General features: G+C 55.2%; 1 protein-coding gene across 3 annotated transcripts in view; it reads left to right on the top strand.

The window, feature by feature from the left end:
• Positions 1-23789, top strand: part of LOC105479865 (HCLS1 binding protein 3) — a 34146-nt gene extending 10357 nt beyond the window's left edge. For 2 of the 3 annotated variants that reach the window (XM_071076280.1, XM_071076279.1), the window contains 4 exons: positions 2026-2242; positions 15751-15905; positions 17578-17713; positions 22363-22828. In XM_071076280.1, coding sequence (XP_070932381.1) covers positions 2026-2242; positions 15751-15905; positions 17578-17713; positions 22363-22621 — 767 coding nt within the window. In that variant the 3' untranslated portion in view covers positions 22622-22828. Of the gene's footprint in view, positions 1-2025; positions 2243-15750; positions 15906-17577; positions 17714-22362 lie in introns of all 3 variants that reach the window. The other variant, XM_011738190.2, reaches the window with a different exon arrangement.
• The last annotated feature ends 1725 nt before the right edge of the window (positions 23790-25514 follow it).

Here is a 25514-nt window from a genome sequence, read left to right as displayed (position 1 = left end):
CCGACCATGCACAACATACAACCCCCTGACAGACACCCCACACACCCCTCTGCCTCCTGCCAGCCAGCCCTAGGGACCTTCAGTATCCCGGGAAAGCTGTGTTCTCACAGCCAGGCTGGTCACCAGCCCCTGGGGACATGTGCCTCTCACCTGTGCCCCCACAGAAAGAGTCATGGGGACAGCTCCAGGCTGAGGAATTGATCCAGCACCCTTGCCCCCAGTGGTGGAGACGTCAGGCCCTTCCCATGGGTGTCCCAGCCCTCTCTTCTCTCCGCAGTTTTCTCATCTGTAAGGTGGGAGTAGCCGGGCTGACAGGTCGTTAAGAGAATTTACTGAGCTAACACATGCAAAGTGCTTAGAACAGAGACAACCACAAAGTAAATGGTGGCTACCATTTTACCCCACTCCTCAGTTAGCCTTGTCAACCCAGAACCCCCGTGAAGTAGGCCCTGGTCTCACAGATGCCCCCAGGGCAAGGCAGGTTCTCACCACGGCTGGTGCTGGACTCCCACCCCTTGACTTCTCCCCTCTTTACATCCGTCTGCTTAACTCTTTCCCAGCTACTGTGGATCTCGTAGTTCCACAAGACAGAAGGGAAGTTTTCAAAAGAAAGTTGACCATAAATAAAACAAATTTTTAAAAGCGAAAGGTGGGGAAGAGAAGCAAAACTGGTGAATGCACAGGCCTAGGACTGGACAAGCTGCACAGCCCAGGTGTCCCGTGGCCATGTCGGTGCCCCTCGCACGGGTCTGGGTTCTCTTCTGCCCTTGTTTCTTCCAAGATCACAACCCTTCCTTCCTTGCCTATCTCTGGGGCTGGGTAGACTGTGCCGAGAGGTTCCAGTTCAGCCATAGCTGGGAGAGATGCTCAGGATGTCCCAGGCCCTCTCTTGTGGAGAGGCAGGATAGAAACAAGCTGCTTTATGCCTCACTTTGCTCATCTGCAAGATGGACGTACAGTTGGGATCTCTCTCATAGGGCTTTTGTGATGTTTAAATGTAAGATGCTTATGACATGAAATTGAAGGTTTGGGAGATTTTGAATGGCCTTTTCACATTTGTCCGAGTAAAATAACAGAGCATCACATAATACAATATCATCATTATCACTCAGTGCATCCTGGATGCCAGACACTTAAGTTCTTTACCTACAATGTGATTTTATTAAAAGTCAGTTGTTTTAAAGATAAACTACCCAGTAAGCACTTGGATAGAGAAGAACAAGTAGTCTGAGCCCAGCTTCTCAAACTGTCTGTGACAAGGGCTAGCTCTTTTATTCCCAGCCTGTCACAGATGGATACTTTCACAAATACAAAAGCATGCTTGGGTATTGTGATGGTGGCAGGATGCTATGGAAGTTTCTGGATGCTTACTCTCGCTTTCTGTACTTACTTCATTGTGGTCACACAGGGGGCATTCTCTGTCTGAAGACCACACTTTGAGAAGCGCTGATCTAAGCCAGTTTGTAATGGAGTGGTCACCGTGTGTTCTGGAATCTTCCACATGCTTACGCTGAGCACCCATCCAGTCCACAGTCCAGGTGCCCAGACTCTTGGAACAGGTCTCCATCTGCAGAGCCCCTTGCCGCGCCTCCGACTGTAAACGGTTCTGGCTGCACTGGTTCTTGTTGAATCACCCTGTGCCCTGGCTGGTTTATCCCACGGCTCACCCAGGAGGAGGGTGGGGCCATCCTTGTGCACACAGGCTCTGGGCCTTGGGTTCAGGAACCGCTGCCCCTGTCTTGCTCTGAAGCTCTCACTGGTGACCACTTCACTCCAGGCTTCCTTGGTGCCCTTCAGCCCTTGGGGGGCTGCAGCAGGCACTTGGCTGCCCCCGACACGGAGGTCACCTTCTATCCACCCAGACTCTCCCTCCTGCTCAGGTCCCAGGAGGGACAAGTTTGGTCCCAGGAGGCTGCAGGAAGCCCTTGACCTCAGATCCTGGCATGGGAGGGTGCAGTGTGGCAGGATGCCTCCCCTGGCTCCGGGGTGGTTACCAAGTCCCATTTTTTCTGTCTTCCTCCACAGGTACCAGATCCCCAGGGGCTGCAGGGCTCACCAGCAGAGATTCCTCTGTCCTGGACGGCACAGACAGCCAGACCGGGAATGATGAAGAGGCTTTCGACTTTTTTGAGCAGCAAGACCAAGTGGCGGAAGAGGGTCCTCCTATCCAGGGCCTGAAGGGCGAGGATGCTGAGGAATCCTTGGAGGAGGAGGAGGCGCTGGACCCTCTGGGCATTATGCGGTTGGTCTCCCGTTGTCGAGAGGGTCCCTTTGGTGTATTCCAGGCTTTCTGGAGATGACATCCCCCTTCCCTGGAATCTGAGAAAAGCCCTGAGCATCCCAGGTCGCCCCCTCACAAGCATCTGGGCCACAAGGCCTTGGCCTGGTGTGCTTGGGGGAACCAGCTCTCTGTGTGCCCTTGGTGGTGTCCATGTCTCTGGGGCTGGGCTTAGGTATCGCCTCCCTGCCTGGGTCACAGGATGTCCTCCGCTTGTGGCTCTGCACTGAGGCTTGGCAGAGGCTCCCCGTGACAGCTCAGTAGTGCAGGCTGCGGCCCTGTCCGGCTAGTGTGGGAGGACTGGGTGCTCCTTCCAGCTGCAGAACTCGCAGAGGTAGCTGCAGCTCTGGGCCTGCATCATCTGCATAGCAGGAGCATTCACCTTGGCCCTGCCTCCACACAGGGCCGTTCACCAGCCGTGGATCTCTGGCCATTTACAATCTTCTTTTCTTCGGTTTTCTTCAGTGAAAATGGGCTCATGGTCGTACCAACCTCTTAGGGCTCCTGTGGAGATGAACTGAGTTATGTAACTTTAGCAATTAGCTATCATCCTGGCCCCATCTTTCAATGGAATCAGACCAGGCCAGGGGTGCTGTTCTTCCCGCTCTCTACCACAACGAATGTCTCTTAGCCGTTTACTGAAGTCCTCAGACGCCAGATGAGTGAGTCCTTTGTTGTAGGTCCTGCCCCAGAAAGGAATTAGAGCCCAGTAGAAACTAGGCAGAGGCAAGTTCAGCTTCATCAGCATGCAGAATTCTGTCCTAAAATCACAGCCCACTCTGGAAAGGCCTTCTTCGTGGGGAGGGTTATGGAAGGGTGGGCTGCAGGGTGGCCATGAGACTAGCGTCCAGGGGTGAGGATTCACACTGGAAAAGGGTGCACAGCGCTCGGGGAGCTGCAGCAGAAACAGGCCCCGGAGCCAGGATCCTGCAGCACCTAGGCACAGTAAGTGCCCTGCAGTCACCCCTCCTGGCCCTCCGTGGCTGGCCTTGTCCTTGAGTGGGGTCGGCGGCCCTGAGGGAGAGGCAGCCAGAGTAGCGGGTGATGTGGGGACAAGCCTGTAATAGTCACTCCTTATCAGCCTGGCCCAACCCTGCAGGCCTTTCTTGGGCTTTATTTTGGTAAGGGTGAGGCTTTGTTTGAACTCACATTCTCTGTTGTTCTGAGTAACCACACGTAGTGCCAAACCAAGATGGACTTTGGTTGTCTGTGCCAGCCTTTGGCAGAAGAACACACTTAGCAGAGCGGCTCCTTTTTTGGGTAGGAAAATGCTCTTTGGGGCTGGCAAGTGCTGCCTTGAACTTCCTACTTACTTCATTAGCAGACTGTCAGGGGAGATGTGTCAGCTGTCCTGGGACCCGTTGGTTGGGGGGGGCCAGCCCCCTCCCCAGCTCTGTACTCTGGGGTCCTCGCCCCTGAATCCTGGGAAAGCTTAGCACCTAAGAGTAATCCCGCTGGCTCAAGACCCTCTTCTGCTGGGCTTGCTTTTTAAGGACCCGTGTGACAAGGTGCTGGTGAATCAGCGTTATCACCTCTGGCAGAAATAAGAAGTAACATTTTTTGAGAGTTTATGAAATGCTGGGGGAACTAAGTTAGCATTTGCCTACATGATCTCATTATATCTGTTAAGACAGGATTTCTGAAACTGCTTGCTACAACCCATAGTAAAAACTATATTATATGCTATGACCCAGGACACACATGTATAAACATCCCATAAAACTGAAGCAAAAGTTCCCAGAACTCATACAAAACCTTACTAAGTGTATCGTACTCGGATATTTTCTATTCTATTTCAATGTTTGGAAAGGTCATGACTCACCAAACTGCTTTCAGGATCCACTGTGAGCACAGGTCAAGAAACGGAGCCCTGGAGGCCTGCACTGGCATCAGCCTCTTCTGTGTGGTGGGAAACTCAGATTCAGGGTCAGGTGGTTCGTCCACGTTCCTGCAGCCTGCAGATAGCAGAGCCAGGACCCCACGCCATCTCCAGTCCAGTCTTTATCAGCCTGGGAGGTGGGCAGGGCCCCAGGATTATCCCCCTTTCACAGATGGGAAAATCGAGAAAGGAGTTCAGCAGGATCTTGGCCTGAGCCGTGTGTGTGGCAGAGCCGTGCCTTGAAGTTGGGTTTCCATCTCGGCCTTTCACAGACACCCAGCTGGGCTTGTTGATCTCTCTTGGTGCCACCCACCTGCCCTTTGGTGGGGGACTTTCTGTTCTTCTCAGGGGGCTATTTGTGCACCCCTCTCCCTCCCATGCCCTTGGTTCCTGTGCAAGTGCAACAGCCCCCGTTTCCCAGCTTGCCCTGCCCCATGTGTGGACTTAGCTCTGGGCGCTCCTGGAGCAGCCACCATTTCCCTGCAACCAGCCTCGGTCCTTCCCCACCGTGGCCGCGGCGAGGCGCTGCTGCTCTGCTGAAGGGCTGCTCCACTGCAGGGCTGCTGGGAGGGTGGGAGTCGCCAGCACAAAGCCGGAGCCCAGGCTGGCCTGGCTTTTCTTTGTCTTGTAAACCTGGTTTTGGTTAGGGACAAGAGAGCGTTATTACACCGTTAGAGAGCGCTTAAAGACAGAAAAAACCCTCACCTCGGCCCATCCCGACACCACCGCTCTCCCCTTCTGCTGGGGCTCTCGTCTGACCCCGTCCCAGCGCCATCCATGCAACTGCAGGCACAGTGCACGCGCCTTTTCGTACTCTGCTTTTTCACCCTATGGTCTGTCCCGATTGCTGCTCCATGTCGCCCCCGTTTTGTATTTAACTTTCTATTTTAGAGATGTCACGGTGCTGAGAAAATTGACATTCTACCCTAATAGTTCTGCCTTATGCTGGAAATCCTCTGCGGGAAACATTTTACATTGTGACTCAAATAATACACAATTAGTATAGAAAAATTGCAAACACAGATGAAATTCCTTTCCCTGTGAATTTTTGAATGCATCTTTGAATATTCACATCTTACTGCCAAAATGAGATTGTCTTATGTGCCATTCTGGAATTTTCTTTTTTCCAGTTTACATGTTCTAGGTCCTTCCAGATCAATAGCTGCGCTCTCCCTCCTTCCTCTGCTGGTTTCTCAGCTCGATGGGCTGTAAGTGGCATTGCCAGGCCCCTGCTTGTGAACATGCTGGGGTTTTCTGTAGGTTTTTCCTATTGTAGGCAATAACTTGAGGAACTTCTACATATACAACGCTTTTATTCTATGGAGCCTTCCCCTATATATGTGCCCCACCCAGAGCAGGGCCCCTGAAGCTGCTTCTGGGGACTTTGGGGTACCATTCCAGTAAAGGGTTCTCCAAGGGCTGAAGCCCCTCGTTGGGAGTGCCCCTGTGCTTTTCTAAGCCCTGCCCCCGCCCCAGGGCCCACTCCTCCCATCTCTTCTTTGGCACACAGAGACCCCCTGCAGGCCCTGGGTCCCTGAGGACTCGCAGCGTCTGGTGGGACAGGCTGGCTCCTGTATGAACAAATGCACCTGCCTTCGAGGCTGGGCTTCCCAGACTCCTTGGAAGGGGGAGCCCACACCCGGGTCTCCATGCTGTGGCCTCCGTGGTGAAGCTGAATGTTTCTCTGGAAGGCCATGTTTTATGATAATTTTTTAATATGGATTTTGCTTCATCTTGCATAAAAGAACCACATGTATTTTAGTATAAAAATAATATCTTACCCTCCATATTTGGATGAAATCACTTCTCCGGGATGATTCTGTGGTTTTGAATGCTGGCACATTACCAGGTGCTCCCAGATTCGCTAACCCAAGATTTAGCAGCAAGATGGTCCCCTAAGGTGAGCCGTGGAGGGGAGCTCTGTGGGGACAGCAGGGCCTCAGCCCCACCTCCTTAGGTGCCCTGGAGCTGCTCCCCCAAGGGTGCCTCTTGCCAAATATCCCGACCACTGCACAAGGGCTTGGCACCTCTTTATTCATTCCAGCCTGAGCCTGGGCACCCAGGGCTCCCCTGATGCCACCAGCGCAGCAGAGACCACCTAGGGATTCTGGGCCACTGAAAGCTTGGGAGAGAGAGAGATTCCAGGCCCCCCTCAGATCTGGGTAGGTCCCCCAGAATCTGTGTTTTAACAAGCTCTTGAGTTGGTTCTGCAAGCTCCTATTTGAGAATTCCCAGAAACCAAACTCCAGTAAAGTGTTGGAAATGCCAGAGAGGAAACAGGTGTGGAGAGCGGCAGGTCAGCCATCACCACGATTCCCCGTCCACAGTGGGCTGAGGACAGGGCGTGTCCGGAAGGCACTTCCGGTACTGACTACTCCCCAGCTCCTCCTGCTTGGGCTGGGCTTTCCCTCGTCTGCTGGCCCACCTGCTGGAGGAGTTCTCTGCGGTGCCATCCTGGGGTTCATGTGGGGGCCATGAGCCAGGATGGCTGGGCCTGACCTCACCCTGCACCTGTACAGCTCTTAGCCCTGGCCTGGCTGGGGACCCAAAGCCATAAGGAAAGGAGGAGGCAGATGCCACAGCCGCCCTGCAGCATCACGCAGGTGGCACTCCACCCAGGCTGTCACAGTGACCACAGCAGCACAGTGTGCATGCCAACTGCATTTCCCCATCCAGATTACTGCCTGGCAGGGCGCAGTGGCTCATGCCTGTAATCCCAGCACTTTGAGCAGCCGAGGTGGGCAGATTACTTAAGATTAGGAGTTCAAGACCAGCCTGGCCAACATAGTGAAACCCTGTCTGTACTAAAAATACAAAAATTAACTGGGTGTGGCAGGGCATGCCTGTAATCCCAGCTACTTGGGAGGCTGAGGCAGGAGAATTGCTTGAACCCGGGAGGGGGAGGTTGCAGTTAACTGAGATTATGCCACTGCACTGCAGCCTGGGCGACTGAGTGAGACTCCATCCCAAAAACAAGATAAAACAAAGCAAAAACCAACCAAACAAAAAAATAGATTGTTGCACAAAGTCCTGCCTGAATAAACGGGCTGTTAGGAACAACAGATGTACCAGTGGTTTCTGCTTGTTAAATTCAGTAGCATAACCTTTGGCTCAAGAGAAATATCATCCAGAATCCCAGCACATAAAACAGGCTGAAGTAGGATTTCCCCTGGTTGGGACAAGTGAGGACTGAATCTTTGTCCCTCCAGACTCAGCCCCACTTCCTGGGGTAGCCCTGGGCAGCTTTGCAAAAGGCGAGGGCCCCTTAGAGTATGGTTTGACAGTGCGTGGGACAGCTGGAAACCCCACACAACCCCAGGATGTGTGGCTACTCCAAGAGCAGGGTTAGAGATGGGCAGTCCCAGGTTTAAATCCCCTTTCTGCCACTTACTAGCTGGTAGACACTGAGTGTGTTGCCGTACTTCTCTGAGCCTGTCTTTTTGTAGAATGGGGGTAAAGTAGAGGCCCAGTGGCTGAAAGGATAAAATGAGATGAAGCACTACAGGAAAGTTCCTTTGTAAAATGTTATCACTATTCTAGATTTACTTTGCTCTAAAGAGGTCTTTGTGTATTTAAATAACAGTTGAAATATGAAAAGGCAGCTTTTCCACTTCCTATAGTTGTTATGCAAATATCAGGACTCTGTGATGTGCATACTATAACTTTACCTCCCTCCAGGAGCGCCAGTACACCTGCCACCTGTTACAGCTTCCTAGAGCAGGTGATTCTGGAGGTGGGGCAGCCCCTGGCCCTGGCGGAAGGAGCCTGCTTATCTGAATCCTTAGTGGGATTCAGTGATTGCTTGGTTCCTTGAGAGAGAGAAATCTGGGAGGTCATACTTGCGATTCTCCTGCCTCAGGCTCCCCCAGGACCCGTTGTGGCAAGTTCTGGCAAGTAGCAACACTCTTAGGATGACAGCGTCTTTACACTCTGAGGACTGCAGATCAGATCCAGGCTCTGTTGTGACAACTGAGGAACCTTCCCAGGATCACACAGGAAGGCATGAGAGCAAGAGCTGGGGGTCTCCTGACTGCTGGCCCAGGACTTTTCCCTTTGTCCCCAGTCCAACACCTGTGCTTCTCAGCCCTCACCTGTTCGCTCTTGTTTTTTGATGCCATGGGTGACGGGCATTCCCCACTGCAAGGACAGCAGCTGCCTGCTGGTCGTGTCACCATCTGGAGTGGATTGGGGGCATAGGAGTGCTCACGTGAGAACCAACAATGGTTGTTTGCTCAGAGCTTACCGCGACCAGGGAGGTATCGGCCACCATCACCTGCATTTGGCAAAGATGCAAAGAGGCAGGAGAGTGGGACACTTTGAAGCAGATGAAAGGGAAGGCTCAGATACGTGCTGATTGGAGGTTGTTGGCGTGGGGAATCCAGAAGCAGCCAATGAGAAGTGGGGCATCCTTTGTCCTCTGTGAGCGGGAAGTGGGGCCTGTTTGGCTTTCTTTGGATGGTGTTACTAAACTGGAAATGGGGAAAATTTTAGGAAAGTTGGCGGTTATTGATCAAATCTTGGCCATTGGGGGCTGATTGCTGCAGAGGCTGTGGTCTGGCTTCCAGGTTACTGCAGGCTGTGGGTCAGAGTTCCACCTTTACATGTGGCCTGGCCATTGTCCCTTTGTGTATTCAGACTCTTGGGGGAACTGGCACTTGCTGTAGAACGTGGGCTGCAGAGACCTGCAGCTGGGACCCACGTGGTTCCCTGGTGGTGCTGGAGCAAGGATGGGTGAGGGGCAGTCTGTGGCCACATTGTAGAGAAAGAGAAATGTCATCACCCACAAGCTCAGGTGGGATTGTCACTGAGTCCTGCTCCCTCAAGATAGGGCTCAGTGACCTGGAAAATGGGCTCTGGCTGTTGAGAAACAGGTCCTTGGAATGTGACTCTGGGGACCATAGCAAATGATAAACGTTCATGGTGACCACCCAGGCTGGCCCCAATTTTTTTTTTTTTTTTTTTTTTTTTTTTTTTGAGATAGGGTCTCACTCTTTTACCTAGGCTGGAGTACAGTGGTGTGTGATCTCAGCTAACTATAGCCTCAACCTCCCAGACTTAAGTGATCCTCCCACCTCAGCTTCTCAAATAGCTGGAACTACAGGCATGCACTACCATGCCTGGCTACTTTTGTCCATTTTTTTGTAGAGGTGAGGTTTCACTATGTTGCCCAGGGTGGTCTTGAACTCCTGGGCTCAAGTGATCCTCCTGCCTCAGCTTCCCAAAGTTCTGGGATTACAAGCATAAGCCACTGTGCCTGGCCTGGCCCTATTTGCTTTTTAAGGCCCCGAGTGAATACCCCCGAGTGAAGTCTGCTGAGTAGAAGGCATAAGTGAGCCTAGACATCACCAGGCAGCTCCTGGGACCCCAGGCCTCTGCCACGGCCCTGTGCTGACTTGTAAACGGGACCTACTTGGCAGCTTGCAAAGCATTTCTGTCAGTTGCCTCCTTCTTCCCATTGCCCCCCAGTAAGGAAACATGGTTGGGGAAGTTGAGTGACTGGTCCAGATCCTATACAAGTTCTCCTACATCCCCCTCCACTGCTCCTCTCTCAGCAAAGGCCAGAATCTCCCCAGGCCCCGCTGAAGGTGGCCAACATCCCCACAGACCCTCCATGCACCTGCTGCCTAGCTATTGGGCACTTTCACTCTGCCAGGCTCTGCACACCTTGCCGTTTTCACTGGGCTTTTCTCTCTGCCCAGAGCACAGCTTTTGTGACTCTGCTCGTTTTTCCATCCAGGCCTTCTCTGAAGCCCCTGTCCAATGAGGCTGACTTGGACTCCCGGGGTTAGTGCCGGTCCTCAGGTGATTCTCACTCCTGTGATTGCTTCTCCATGGAAGCCTATTACTGTCGCAAATAACATTGTCCTGGCAAGAGTTTCAGAAGTCCATTTATTGGGACTCTGAGAATTTTCTCGTTGCAAAAATAAAACCAGCCAGGCACAGTGGCTCATGCGTATAATCCCAGGACTTTGAGAGGCCAAGGTGGGAGGACCACTTGAGCCCAGGAGCTTGAGGCCAGCCTGGGCAACATAGCGAGACTCCCTCTCAACAAAAAAAAAATTTTTTTAATTAGCCAGGTGTGATGGTGTGGCCACTGGGGTGGCCGACGTAAGAGGATCACTTGAGCCTGGGAAGTCGAGGCTGCAGTGAGCCGTGATCGTGCCAGTGCACCCCAGCCTAGGTGACAGAGAGAGACCCTGTCTCAAACAAACAAACAAAAACCCAAAAAGCAAAAAGATAACAAACAGCTGAATTTAAGAATAAAGTATGAAAAGTGCGTTAGTTTAAAGCAGGCAGTTTGCATCATTGGAAAGGGTGGATTTCCATATTTGGTTCAGCTGCACCCTGGCTTTGAAGACTCATGCTGTCCATGTGTCTCGGTTGTGGAAGGATCAGCAGTCTTCTGTTCAGAGCCAGCTGAGCTGGCTTTGTCTAGGAGATGCGTCTGCCACACATGTACACCCTGGTTCTGGGCAGTTGGTGTCCATTGGTGGTCTGCCGCGTGGGTGGGCACATCGGGAATGGTGCCACAGGCCCCCTGGGTGGCCACAGTGGTGGATGCTCTTATGTGTCAATCACTGTCACCAGAACTGCCTGAACCACAGGGAGCCGGGCCGCTGCTCAGCCTGTCTGAGCGTTGGAGCTGTCAGCCATGGCAGCTGCCGCCTCTCACCCCGTATGCTGCACGCCTGCCTGCAGAACGTGGCCTGGTCTGCGTGTCTGTCTGTTGTCAGGAACACACAGCAGGAAAGCGGGTGTCTGTCTGTGCACACATGTGTATGCAACAAGAACATACCAGCACATGCCTGCAACCCATCCAGGAGCACCCCACCTACCCCATGCAACCTCTGCGGGCCCAGCTCATGTTTTGGTGTTCCTCATGGCCTGCACTAGTTCTGATGACCCCCGTGCTCACCAGGAAGCCAGGAGCTGCAGTTCCAGTCCTATTCCCTGCAGACCTCTCTTTGAAGCCCCCGTTGCCCCATCCCTGGTGACAAGATTCTAATCACGACCAACTGTCTTTCCAGTGAAGGGAGAAGAAGACACCCTTCCTCCACGTCAGTGAGGGGCTTTGTCTCCTGTCAGCGCAGAGGGCGGGCTGGAGGGCAGGCACTGCAGAGCCGGGCCCTGTGCCTGCAGATGGCTGGGTGAATGCTGATATAGGAATGGAGGAGGAGGAGGACCAGGGAGGAGAGGATTGAGGGGGCCCCCGAGTGATATGTGTGCAACCTGACCCGACTCCGTGCTCATGACAACCCTGAGGTGTTTGTGCTAGGAGAAGGGTGAAGAAATGGCTCAGAGGCTGAGTGACGCACCTCTCCTATGGAATTACTGACCCCCTCACTGAGATCAGTGGCAATTCCCTTCTGCCAGCTGATCACCTTAACTGTCCAGATTTATAAGCTCTGAAGTTCTTCCTGGCCTGTCTTCCCCTCGCACCACCACTGCTCCCTGAGTCCGGGCTCCGGTCGCTTCTTCTATGGACCATGAGCAAAGCTTGCCTGGAGAGACCTGACTCAGCCTGTTCCCTCACGGCACTACGTCTGCTGCAAGCCTAAGGGGTCCCTTTTCACCAAGAGGAATCTAGGTTCCCAGTTATGTCCTAGTCATGCCCCCTGCAGACCCTCACAGTGTGACTCGCAGGTCCTGTACCCGAGACGCTATTTAGCTCTCATTCCACCAAGTTCACTTCCTGTCTCCACATCACATCTTCCCTGAGCCCTCAGGCTTGGTTGGTTCTGTCCTCTATACTCTGCCGTGGCAGAGCGGAACACCCTGTGTGCTAATGAACAGTTTCCTTTTTTTTCCCCCACCCAAGACAAAGTCTTGCTTTGTCGCCCAGGCTGGAGTGCAGTGGCATGATCTGAGCTCACTGCAACCCACATCCCCTGGGTTCAAGTGATTCTCATGCCTCAGCCTCCCAAGTAGTTGGGATTACAGGCATGCACCACCATGCTGGGCTAATTTTTGTATTTTTAGTAAAGATGAGATTTCATCATCTTTGCCAGGCTGGTCTCGAACTCCTGGCCTCCTGCAAACTTTTTGCTTTAAACTAAAGTACTTTTCATATTTTATTCTTAAATTCACCCGCCTCAGCCTCCCAAAGTACTGGGATTATAGGTGTGAGCCACCTTGTCCGACCATAATGATCTCTTTGGCAGCAATAGTAAACTCCTTGTTTACTATTGTTGCTAAGTTTCTATGTGACCCTGCTCTGCCATGAGCTTCTGGGGACAGCGGCAGCTCGTCCTCATCTTTGTTCCCTCGTCCCCAGCGCAGTTCTTGCAGGTGGGAGGTTCTCAGTGAGTACTGGCCATCAAAAGTGCTCACAAGAGAAGGAATGAGTTGCTCATAGAGTGGCTGAGGGCCTGGTGGCAAGGCCAGTGGAGTCGTCAGGAGATCTTTGGAGGAGGGGCTTCCGCACATAGGGCGCTGTCTGAGACTGGGGCTGGGAGCCTAACCCTCTTCCCTCCCTGGCCCTCCCGCCTTGGGGAATAGGTTAACAGAATCCTGAGATGGAGATGTGCCGGCAGCCTGCTGCCTGCCTACCTGTCCTCCACCTGTCCATCCCTCCCCGCCTCCATCCATCGCCCATCCTCTCATCCAGAGTTTATCAAGGCATCTGTTCTGGACCAGGCACATTACCAAGTCCCCAGAGCCTGAAAGTTTTGGGCCGCTCAGGACAGGACCCTGGGGCTTTTAGGCATAAAACTCCATCTTTCCTGCTTCTTTGATTCCCCTGGAGATGGGTCTGGAGAGCTGGGGAGGTAAAGAAGGCAGCCCAGGCAGCACGGGGCGGGTGGGGTAGGGTACAGACTATGCCTGAGCCTCCCGCATGTGCTGTAGATCCACTTAATTTCAGTTTAAGATAACAAAAGGGCAAACATGTCTCTAGGGAGAGAAACAAGGACCAAATCCAGTTGGAGGAGAAAACTCACATGGAAGGGAAGTTAGGCCTCCTGTGTGCTGTCAGGACAGGGTGCAGGCGTAGGCAGGGGCACCACAGCTTCTCCAGAGAGACCTCCTTGCGCCTGTTCTCTCGCTTTCTTTGTTCTTCAGATGGCTCTCTTCCTCTGTGCACCCTCTGATTTCTGGTCAATGCAAAGCCTCTTGCTCCCCTGCCCCGAGGGGCCCGTGGCTGGGTACAATGCAAGTTTAATCCCCAGGAGCCAGGGAGGGCCTGCTTGTTTCTGAGGGGACAGTGGGGGGTGTGGTGTGGAGCTGCTGCTGGGGGAGGCTGCAGAGCAGCCTCAGACTTGCTCTCCCTGAGAGCTGCCACCTGGGTAGGGGCCGGGGCAGCTCTCCACCCTTCCCCACTGCAGTGCCTGCTGGGTCCAGGAGTAAGAGCCACGCAAAGGGCAGCGGAGATGGGGAATGAAGTGGAGAGAAGCATCGGGCAGAACAGCAGCTGCAAGCCTGGCTGACCGTGCAATTCCTCAGGAGACTGAACACAGCCTCCTGGGCCTGCTTGGGGTTTCCGACTCAGTGGGTCTTGGCTGGGGTCGGCTTTGCTGTCTGCCCCAGGAGGCCATGGCCCCTGTTTGGCACCCACTTCCTAGGAGTCATGAGAGCTGAGCTGGCTCTGCCTGATTTGTGAGAATAAAGGGGAGAACGTCTGAGCAGACGAGTCCTGGCTCCTCCAGGTCTCAGAGGAGCAGAAGCACTTTCTGGAAAGCACTTGCCCTTAGGGTGGAGAATCCAGGCTCCCTCCACCTCACCTCCAGCGCCACAGGCAGGGCCTGAGGGTGGTGCACAGCAGAGGAGGTGCCTCATGGCCTGGGCTGGGTGGAGAAAGCACAGGACCAGGCAGATGGGCCTTCCTGGAGCAGTCTGTGCCACTGCGTCTCTGCTCCCCGTCACTACCCTTGAAACATGCCACTTTCTCCCCAGAGAACGGCAGGATCAATCCTGTTGTCCCTGCCCCATCCTATATCACCTTCCTCATGGGGCATTTGGAGGGGACGAGGATAGGACCACAAGTATGACCATCCTCAATCTAGACCCAGGCTGCCTGTCCCATCCCTACTGTGTGGCCTCGGGCAGACACTCAGCTTCTCTGGACCACTGTTTCCTCATTCAACAAAGGAGTCCTGCAGAGATCCTTCCCCCGGAACTGGGCCCTGAGCTCAGAGGTTGCTCCGTCCTGCAGCCTTCTGGCAGGGAGCGTTCCTGGCCTTCATAGTTCCTCCTCGCCTCTGCTGGGTGACTGGGATTCTGCTAGACCTCAGACTCCGGACTGTGGGAATGGTCACCTTGGAGGGCCCTGCCCCTTCCAGCACCCAGGGCCATTCTGCTATTTTTATCTGCCGTTGGTTAATCTGTATCATTGTGTAGGCCAGCCTTGGTGCAGTTTTGCCGCAGAGTGTTACCAACATGAGCTCAGATGGTGACCTCACATAGTGACCTCAGTCCAGTGGAACTGCCCGCCAGAGAGACAGGCACACGGAATTTCAGTTTCCAGTAAAGGGCACATTCTCATAATTTTCAGGAACCTTAAAATGGCTAACAGGCATCACCAGCAGGCGTTGAATGCCTGCTAAAGTGATTAAAGTAAAATCAGGTGTGTTTCCTTCCTGGCAGTATCATACAGTGATGGACACAGATCCTGAGCATTCAGCTCCAGGCATGTTTACTTATCCAGCCCGGAACCACCACCTGGATCAAAACTAAAGTACTCCCACACCCCAGAAGCTTCCATCCTGCCCTGTCCTGGTTTCTCACAGCAGGGTCTGGCCCAGAGCAGGACCTCCTCAGCCAGTCGGCAAGTGCATTGTAGTGGGACCTGGGTTGGCAGAGCCAAGTGCACTGTAATGGGACCTGCGGTGGCAGAGCCGGAGTAGGGGAGGTGGGCAAGTCCCAGAGAGGCTTCCTGAAAGGGGGCTGCACCGCAGAACCCAAGTGTTAACTAGAACAATGGTGGTTTTACCATGCAAAGGAAACAATAAGGCGCTTACCAAGGCTGCTTTCTGCCCTCCTGAGTCCTAGCCCTGAGGTTTGTGGCTCCAGACCAGGTCCATCCTCATTTCTGAGTGGCTGTGGAGTGTGGTTCTCTGAGCCTGGCTCCCAAGTGCTGAGACTCTGAGACCAGGCAGCTATCTCCACCTTCCGAATGGGAGCACGATCTCTGGCCTGTGACCGCGTGGCAGACTCAGGGCCTGAAGACATCTAAGAGCCAGGGTTGTCTGGCAGCCGGTGTCCAGTCCTGGCAGCCACCTGCTCCTTCTGACAGTGGTCATTTCTTGAACACAGGGCACAGCTGCCCACAGTAGCAGGGGCCCTACCACTCTGTCATTGAGGAAACCTGCTCCCCAGCCACCTTTGCTGGCCTGCTTTTCTCCCCTGGGATGGAGGACCTGTCCTTCCCTTGGCCGTGTGACCATCTGTTAGAGATTTCAGAAAGACTTCAGCTCCACCTGCCTGGACTGCTCTGGTGGTCCTCTCCAGGCCTTCCCTGGTCCCTCTGGCCTGGTCTTTTCTGGCCCATGGCATCCAGCCACCCCCGCTGCAGGGCCCAGCACTTGTGTGGGTGTGACCGGGCCACCTGGACACTTGTGGGAAATCCTCACCTTGTGCTTTGTCTGTGATTCTCCAGCTCCAAGAAGCCCAAGAAACATCCCAAAGTGGCCATGAAAGCCAAGCCCCGGCTCACCATCTTTGATGAGGAGGTGGACCCTGACCAGGGGCTCTTTGGCCCGGGCAGGAAGCAGTTCCCGCAGGGCCCCTCGGAGGATGTGTCATCCATGGACCGTAAGTAGAGCCCCAGGGTCTGCTCCTGGTGTCCTCTCGGTGCCCAGCTCCGTCACCAGACAGGGTGTAGACTCACCCGGCGTGAACAGGACTCATCTCCCCTGTCCTATTTAGATGTTAGATAGACTCCGCTTTGGAGGGAGCTTTCCTGCTGGAGGAATTGAGCCTCATACCTGGTTCCCCACAGCCTGGAACATTCCCGGGCCGTGTGTTTCCTGTAAACGTCCCACAGAAGAGGAGGGTGGTTTTCTGTGCTGCTTCGAGAAGCGCTTCCATGACATCTGTGGGCAGATATGGGCCCTGGGCTTCCAGGCACCGTTTGTGTAGAAAGTGATAGGGCCTGCCTGGGGCACGTGTGTGACTGTAGGTTTGGATTTAATAGGAATGTGTCGCCTGCGTGGACTCCCCTGGAGGGCTCTGTGCCGAGTTGGCAGAGGGAAAACCGAGCGGCCTTGGGACATCTCCACTCATCCCTGGGTCCCTTTCCTCACATGCCCAGGTCATCCTCCAGTGAGGGGAGTTGATGCCACCCACTAAGTCAGCCCATACTTGGTGAGCCCCCACTGCGGGCCAGGCCCAAGGACATGCTGAGGAGTGAGACCTAGTCCCTGTCCCTAGTCCCTATCCTGAGGGCCTCAGGGGCCCCTGGGGAAGCAAATCATCACCTGACAGTTACAGAGCAGCAGCAGTTATGACAGGCTGAGCAGAGGCATCAATTCCTGTAGGACTCCCCGGAAGACTTCCTGGGGTGGGGTGGGGGCCCTCCTTGAGCTGGATCCTGGAAGGTCAGTGGAGTTTGCTCGCCTTGTGGAAGCAGGGGACTCCAGGTATAGCGGCCATGATCGGCATTCTCCAAGGGCAGCCACGATCAGTTCACACGTGAGAGGGTGCGGGGAGGACACCCAGGCTTCCTGAAGGCAGCAGCCACATGTCACGGCACCCCAGCAGAGACAGAGCGGCCATGGCATCCCAGCAGAGAGAGTGGCCATGGCACCCCGGCGGAGAGAGCGGCCATGGCACCCCGGCAGAGAGAGAGTGGCCATGGCACCCTGGCAGAGAGAGAGTGGCCATGGCACCCCGGCAGAGAGAGTGGCCATGGCACCCCGGCAGAGAGAGAGTGGCCATGGCACCCTGGCAGAGAGAGGGCAGCCATGGCATCCCGGCAGAGAGAGAGTGGCCATGTCACTCCAGCAGAGAGCGGCCATGGCATCCCGGCAGAGAGAGAGTGGCCATGGCATCCTAGCAGAGAGAGTGCGGCCCATGCTGGTGGGTGGCACTCAGTAAATGCTTGTTGAAGGCCAGGTGCAGTTGAGGGGTTGCACTGAGATCAACTGGACTGGATGGCGAGATGCCTGGTGCAGTGAGCCCAAGAGGCTATAACCTCCTAAGAGCAGTAGGAAGCCCATGAGGACCTGAAACCGGAGTGATGCCATCGGCTGACTCTGGCACAGGTGCCAGGCGGCTGAGGCCAAGGCAGACAGCTGTCCTAGGCCTCTGTGAGCCCTTGTCCTCGTCCTCCTCCTGCCCCTACCCGGTCCACTTCTCTGATTTTCTGCCTTATCCCTTGCTGGGTGCCCCAGGAGGCTGGGCCAGGCCTTCTCCACCTTGTACCTTGGGTAGCTGAGGACAGGCCAGGGCTTCCTCTGACGCCCCTGCTCCTGCCTTCCCACAGCCCTGAAGCTGTTTGACGATCCTGACCTCGGCGGGGCTGTGCCCCTGGGTGACTCCCTCCTGCTGCCGGCCGCCTGTGAGAGTGGAGGGCCCACGCCCCGCCTCGGCCACAGGGACGCCTCCAAGGAACTGTTCAGGTACCGCCTGTCCCCAGGGGAACTTGGCCAGCTCTGAGAACGTCCTGGACAGAGCCAAGGGCCCGGCTTATCTGGGGGCATTGCCCGGTCTCAGCCCCAGCCTCCTCTGAGGGGAGGACCCCAGACCTGTGAAAAGTAGAAACCTGTGGGTGCACATTGGGTGAGAAGCAGCGAAGGGGTTTCAGGGGGAGGATCTGCAGCCCAGGGCTGCTCAGCTAGTTCCAGAAAGAGAGAACTTTGTGTGCACAACCAGTCTTTCTTTCACAATCATATTTTAACAATTTATGTAAAGAATAATTATATAATTGTAAGAGCAGGTATAACTGGCACAAGCAGGTTTGGGAACAACTTAAACTGACTCATGGCAGAATGCAGCCCACCCAGAGAGGGGGCAAAGTGCAGGTGTCCTGGCGATGGCCTCTCTGCCGGAGGGCCCGGTCAGTAGCTTTTACAGAAGGAAGGGAGAATGAGGCCTCATCTGTCACATGGAGGTCAATTGGCAGAACCTGTGCCTGAGATGGCTCCTATTTCCTGAGTCCTTGCTGTGTATGCAGTAAGCCAGACTCCTTATGTGCTCTCCTATGTAATCCTCACGACGGCCCCCCTAAAGTAGATGCTATTTTCTCCATATTATAAGAAATCGAGTGTGGGAGGCCACCTGGCTATGGCCCCTGCTCTGCCCTGGCCTCTCCACTTCATTAGGGACTGTCTGAGCACTCGGCTGGGTGATCTGCCTCCCCACCCAGCCCCCCAGTTCTCCCCAGGCCTTTACCTCCACTGGCCACGTTCTCAGCAGGCTCAGTGTTGTGCACGTCTCCAGCTTCTCCTCTGCGCTCCAGGACACAGGACTGTGCCTAGGGTTCACAGGAAGCCAGGCCGCCTCTTTCCAGGAACGGCTTATGTGACACCGAGGCATGCAGGCCCTGGAGACTGTCATCTCTACCCCTCATTAGCAGCCTCGGGCTATTAGACAGCCCTCCAAGTGCCCGCCAAGCCTGAGTCACCGTGACGGCTTCTAGTATTTACATGTCCCCAAGGCCCCTGGCATCTGTTCACTCTCATCCTGTGTCCTCACTCCTGACATCCCGGCAGGCTGGGGGAAACCAGGATTGTTATTTTATTAGAGGGAAACTGAGGCACAGGGAAATGGAATACTAGAGTCGGCCTGGGGAGTGGCAGGGCCAGGCCGAGCGTGTCTAGGAGTCCATGTGTCCCAGTGGGGTGGTTCTTGTGGGACCTTTCTGGCCTAGTTTATTCTAAATCCGTTACTTCCCAACCTGTGTTCTGCGGAACATGGTACAGTGGGGTGGTCAAAGGCCACCTTCAAAAGGGCTCTGTGGCCTGATGAATTGGGGAAATGCCATATGAAGCAGGGCTGGTAGTGCGCGAGCCAGCACCACACGGCACTTCACATTCTCATTCCTCCCTGGGCCCTCCCCTCTGTGGTGCCCCTTAGCGTCCCACAGAGTGCTTGGGGAATCCCTGCTCAAAAAATGTGGGTCCCGCACCCCCACCTTCACTTTAGCAGACATCTGCTAATGAAAGGATTAGCTGCTTTTCTTCTTTTAAAATTCAGGCAAATTCAAAAAGAGCTGTAACACTGCGATTAGCTTCTTGAGAGCAGGAACCACATTCATTCTTTGTGTCTGCCCTGTGACTATCCAGGGAGTAGTTGGGCTTCCTCATAATAAAGAACGTTCTGATAGTCATTCATTCCTTCATGCTTTCACCCCTTCGTTCATTCTGTCACTAGCCTCAGCCGTGACAGCCCTGAGGCAGCGTGGGGTGTATACTGAGCGTGTTGAGACTGAGAAGCCTTTGTTCCTTCTGGCCGTGCAGCCACACCAGGGCAGGGCCTCTAGTCTAGATGTTTAGGTGAGTCTTGTCTTACGCAGGGACCCTGGGGGACGGAATGGGGCCAGGGTCTTAGAGCTCCCTTACCCCTCTCTGGTTGACCTCACACCAGCTGGGCCTAGAAGAGAAGGGAGCTAGTGAGAGCTAGTCCTAGTCATGACTCAGAAATAGGGTGCTAGGAAAAGGGGTGCCTTGCAGCCACCTGTGTCCCAAGAGCAGATATCCCGCCTCCCACCGTGGCTGCCCACCCATGTACCCCTCCCACCTGGGAGCAAATCCAGCTGCTGATGAGTTCCAAAGAGTCACTGCTTTGCCAAGCAGGATAATCCTGAAATCTGACAGAAGCTTCTAGCGGCGGCTTTGTTTTCCAAAGGGCCCCTATTTGAGGATAATTCAGTCCCTTTGAGCTTTTCCCAGGTCCCTTCAGCCTTCAATGGAGGCTGCATCATGCCAGTGGAGCTGGCACCTGCCCCGGGGGAATCAAGGAAGGGCCGCCACTTGGAGGGAGCTCCGGCACGTCTGACCTGAGGTGGCCAGGAGCAGCCCGGCCATGAGTGATACCTCCTGAAATCGCCTCTACCCCAAGACAACTGATCTCTCTATGAAGGCCCGGCTTGGGCCAGTCCCTCTGGGTTTGTTCAAGAAGGACACCTTTTATTCATTTATCTGCCGACCAAACAGACTCTGAATTCTCTCTCTGGGGTTTGTGCCCCATCACAGGAGGTTGACCCAGGAAGCAGGCAGGGTGTCCGGAGCTCCTTCCACAACTGGCTACAGGCAGGCATCCACCCCAGGGGTGCTGTGCTGGGCACCTGCAGACTCACACAGGCTCTCTGGTAGTGCCAGGAGTTGTCCTGATCAAAGGTATCTCCTCTCTGTCCCCATCCCTGCCCGGCCTTGCCCCAGGGCAGGAAGCCGCTGCTCATGAGCCTGCCTGGTTCTTCCTGTTCATTCTCATTCCCACCTCCAGACCTCTGCTCTCTGCTCCCTTCTCCAGGACTCTCTCCCCTATTCATGCCAGGCTCACCCTTCTGAAAAGGCTCACCTTCCCAGGAGGCCTTCCCAGCCTGCTCTGGCCCAAGGGCTCACTCCCTTCTCTGGACTTCAACACCTTCTTTCCAGGCCTTTGCAATTGCGTGGCCCCTGCCTGACTGGGCTGGGGGTGTCCCCATTGTAGAGAGAGGCGCTGCTTTTCTGTGTCTTATGCCCACTTGCTCAGTCCCTGCTGTCGGTAGACATCAGTACATACAGCCTTCCTGTACATTTGGAAACTACTTTCCTTGTGTTGTCTTATTTGATCCTTGTAAGAATCCCTGTGAGGGTGGTAGAGTAAGTACAATCCCACTTTATAGAAGAGACTGAGGACCAGGGAGAAGGAGTGGCCTGAAGCCTCCTGATGGAGGAGTTGCAGGGTGAGGGACGGAAGCCAGTTCTCCACCCGCAGTGCTGTGCTTCTGTGCGCAGTTCTGTGCAGCAGTGCCAGTGACACTGTTACTCTTGCTTGTAGATGAGGGCGCTGAAGCTTGTAGAGACCAAGTGGGTGCTCCAGGTCTGCTGCCTTCAGTACCTGTGCCTTCCCTCACCGGACTCCAGCATGACTGAGCGATAGACGTAGAGATGCCTGTTAGCACAAAGGGAAACCTCGCCCTGACACTGGAGTCCGGGTGCCCCCGGCAGGGGAACACACCCCAGAGAACCAGCCACAGGCAGGCCAAGTCCTGTTCATCCTCACACTAGCTGTGGGTCTCAGGGCAAGGCCCTTTGCCTCTCTCCACCTCAGTTTTCTCATCTGTAGAACAGGGCTAATCTCTGTGCACACACGGTGTGTGGAGACTATTAAATGGGTTGATGAACGTGCAAACGTCTGGCCATCACGGGTGTTCAGCACAGGGCTGAGTGGATGGAATGGATTGAATGAGTCTTCCACTGTGCATCCGTCTCCAGAAATCAAGTTCTGGAGAATCAGGGGCCTGGCCTATTTCTTGCCCACAGTACCCAGGGATGGTCCTGAGTGACTGTAACACTGCCGGGGCTTTTTTCCCACCCACCAGTGGGAGATCAGAGGTCTGGGGTCATGACAGAGTCTTGGTTGGCCCTGGCCAAGGCCATCCTCAGCTCTCGCTGGGCTCTGTCTAGCACCCATGTGGCCCACAGAGGCCCACTGTGGGCGGGCCAACCCTGCGCCACCGTGGCTCAGCGCCCCTGGTTATTCTTTCTCTGGTTGAACTTGCTTTGGATGAGGGCTCAGCTTCTGAGGGCCGATGTCCTGTTCCTCCCAACAAAGGCACTGTCACATACCATCCCCTCGGGGCCACTCGGCCTCCTGGGACTCCAGTGTCCTCATCTGCAGGATGGAAACACAGTCGTGCCTCCCCAGAGTGGTGTTTTGAGGATGAAATATGATTAGGTGTCTGAAGTGCTCGGCACAGAGCGGGAACTCTGTACATGGTAGCTGGTGGTTATTTCTGAAGGGATTGGAGGGAAAGCCCCCTACAGAAGCCAGCATGTGTCAAGTGGGGTCACCTGAAGACCAACTCCCAGGAGGCTGTGTGGGGCCTGCCCTGTGCCTGCTTTGCTGTGGGTGGGAGGGAAGGAGAGCCCTGGTCTTCGTGTCTCCTCTGGGCAGGATGGGTGGAGGGGCCAGAGCGGAATGGGGCAGGGCGGGGCCTTGACCTGGCCCAGGCTGGGCTCCCTGCAGCTGCCCAGCCCCCTGAGGGCAGTGGCATTGCCTGGGGTCTTGTTCCTGTCACGGGGTAGCAGTGTCATGCTCAGGGTTCCTCCCTGTGGTTCCCTAGAGTTGAAGAGGACTTGGACCAGATTCTGAACCTGGGGGCTGAGCCCAAACCCAAGCCCCAGCCGAAGCCCAAGCCACCAGTGGCAGCTAAGCCGGCGATACCCAGAAAACCAGCTGTTCCCCGCAAAGCGGGCCTGGCTGAAGCTGTGGCTGGGCAGCAGAAGCCGCAGGAGCAGATCCAAGCCATGGACGAGATGGACATCTTGCAGTACATCCGGGACCACGATACGCCGGCCCAGGCGGCCCCCAGCCTCTTCTGACGCTTCCGTGCTGGCGCCTGGCCCAGCAGGCCTGTCTGTGGGGACATCTGTGTGAAGGGAGGGGACTGTGCCCTGCAGGGTCAGAACCTCCCCACCCCCGAGGGAGGCCAGGTGGAAGCCTGGGTCACAGCACCCAGAACTGCATGGTTCCATTTTCTCCTGGGCTGTGGGGCCAAAATAGAACCCTGCAGGCTGTGGGAGTGGCTCTCACCCTAGGAACCGGAGCCCAACTTGTCTTACTCCCCATGGACATGGAGGGGAGGGAGGGTGTGCCTTGCCAACCAGGAGCCCAGCCCCAAGGATGAAGCAAGACATGTGGGGCCAGAGCGAGGTGTCACATGGGGCAGGGGAGCTTCATACCCTTGGGTTCTGCCTGTCCCAGCACAGACACAAACTGGGACTGGGCCTCTAGCCCTCCTCTGCCTCTCTTCGCATAGTAAGAAGGAGTGATCAGCATCCTCCCCTTCCCCTACCCTAAGCAGCAGCCTGGGTGACTGACTGGCCTGGGCCTGGGGTCGGGGGGGGGGTCCCCAAGCCAAATTACCCCAGGGTTTCTGCTCCTTGTGGCTGCCAGGGGCCTGCAGGGTCTGGGTGGGTCTCCCAGGAGAGGGATGCTGAGGGGGAGATCAGCTGTCTGGAGTGTTCTGATGCAAGTCTCTCCTGAGCCTCCTCTTGATACGGCTCTAAAGGGAGAAGTGAGGCCCAGCCCTGCCTCTCCAGGGTGCAAACGGCCCTGCCAGGCCCCAGTTCTTCCTCCCTCCTTCTTTCCCAGGAAAGGGCAGCCCAGTCCATGGCCTTCTTGGGCCTCTGGGCACAGAGCCAACGTTCGTCATTGCAGCTCTCACAATCTGGGTCATAGCATTCTCCACCGCTCAGCCTGGAGCCTGGGCAGGGCTCCCAGCCTGCACTGCCTCCCACTGCTAGTGGGGCGTGATGCTCTCAGGCTTCTGTCCCGAGGCCTTCGCCATCCTCAGGGTCTGGACTTGGTCAGTGGCCTTTCACCAGTGGCGCTGCCTTCCCAGGGAGAAGAAGCCATGCGCCAGGGCAGGGCCCGTGCCTTAGACTTCTCCCGACCCCCAGAGCCCTGGCACACAGGTCTGGGCACCACACAGTGCTTTGGAAATTCTCAGTGAATGATGTTTAATAAAGCAAAAAATGTCAAGCTGTCTTTCTTGGTTATAATTCTTCATGTTCAGAGCTAGTTTTTTCTTTTGTTTTGCTTTTTAATGAAACAGTAGTTTTAAATGAAATGCAACCACTATTGTTCCTTGGCCCTGTCCTGCCTGGCAGAAGCATTGGGAGGGTGGAACTAGGACCCCAGACCCTTTTCTGATAGACACCAAGGCCAGCCCTGAGGGAGCCCCCAGCTGATGGTGCGGGTGGTTTGTAGCCATCAGTGTGGAGTGTCTCCAGCTCCTGGCCCGTGCTAGGACCTGTCTGCTCTGTCCTGCATCTGATCACGTCCCTCTCCAGCTGTGCTCCCCTGTCCTGAGCAGCTTCCACTCCACCAGTGTGAGAGTGAGAGGAAACTGGTGGTTTTGGGGTCGAGAGCTGACTTCCTCTTCCTCTGTCTTAACCCAGGCTCAGAGGGTCAGCTCCCTCCCCAGGGCTCTGAGCAGGCTCTGGGACAGCTCCAGCCCGGGCTCCACCTATTTGCCTTCCCCCTTCACACCCGTCCCTCCTTCCCAGCACTCAGCCCCAGGCCCTGTGTCCCTTGCTGACTACAGAGGACGGTCTCAGTAGGAGTGGGGAGGGGATGGGGCCAGGTCTTCCTCAGAGAGGTGGCCGCAGCTCTCCCTTGGGCTTTGTCCCCTCCCTGCCCTTTCTGCACCCTGATGCCGGCTCCCTGCCTCCTGCTTCCCACCTGCTTTGAGTCGAGTGACATAGGAGCAGAGCATACAACGGGGTGGGTGGCCACAGGGGCTGGTGCTCTGCTTGGGGTCACTGGCAGAACCTGGCCTGCCCGTTAGTACTCATCCACTGTGGGCCCCACCTCCTCAGTGGTCTGGACTCTCTGGACACCATCACAAAGATCCCCAGGTATTGATGCTCCAGCTGTGGCTTGTTCTTCTCCCGCAGGACTGTGGTTCATGGCCAATCGATGATCCTTGTCGCCTGATAAAGCCTGTGCCTGTGACCCATTCCAGCCTGTGTTAGTGATGTTCTTTTCTGTGCCTAGGCTGATGGCAGACCACCAAGGAGGGGAGAGGGGGAGAGGATTGTCCTTTAAAACAATGGACTCAGCCGGGGAAGCTGCCCTGCCCCAGCCACCCAGGCTGCTGCTTAGCGCAGGGCAAGGAGAGGATTCTGGTCACTCCTTCTCACTATGCAACTGAGGCAGAGGAGGGCTAGAGGCCCAGGCCCAGGCCCAGTGTGGGTCATCCAGCCAGTAACTGTGCAGCCAAGACCCATGTAGAGAGAAAGAGGGTCAACCCCTTTCTGTCTCCAGACCTACACCCCATTCTCCCACATTGGAGCTAGTCTAGGCTCGGACTGGCCCTGGGCCCTTCAGATGGCATCAGATGGCCCTGCCCCTCTGTCAAACCTGCCCTGGCCTTCAGGCCTCAGGTTCTGAGATGCAGCTTCAGCCCTGGGACCCAGGGATGCTGAAGTAGAGAGTTCTGTAAACTGAAATCCACTAGAGAACTAGAAACAGGTTCTCAGGGAACCCCAGAGGCCTCCTGCAGGGACAGAATGTGGCCTCTATTCCCCACAAGATTTTCGTTGGAACCTTGTACCTAAGATTGAGCTGGCGTCCTGGCTCCTGAGGACAGGCAGTTTGGCCATTCGGAGAAGGTCTGCTCAGGCCAGGAGGCTGCAGCTGAGAGCTCCCTGTGGAAGGAAAATAGAAGTTTAATTCGGGACAGCGACACTTGTTTATTTCAAAGCCCGT

This window comes from Macaca nemestrina, chromosome 13 (genome assembly GCF_043159975.1).
Source record: "Macaca nemestrina isolate mMacNem1 chromosome 13, mMacNem.hap1, whole genome shotgun sequence".
NCBI lineage: Eukaryota > Metazoa > Chordata > Mammalia > Primates > Cercopithecidae > Macaca > Macaca nemestrina.
The sequence above is the reverse complement of the archived record's forward strand: the minus strand, read 5'-3'. Positions and strand labels throughout refer to the sequence as shown.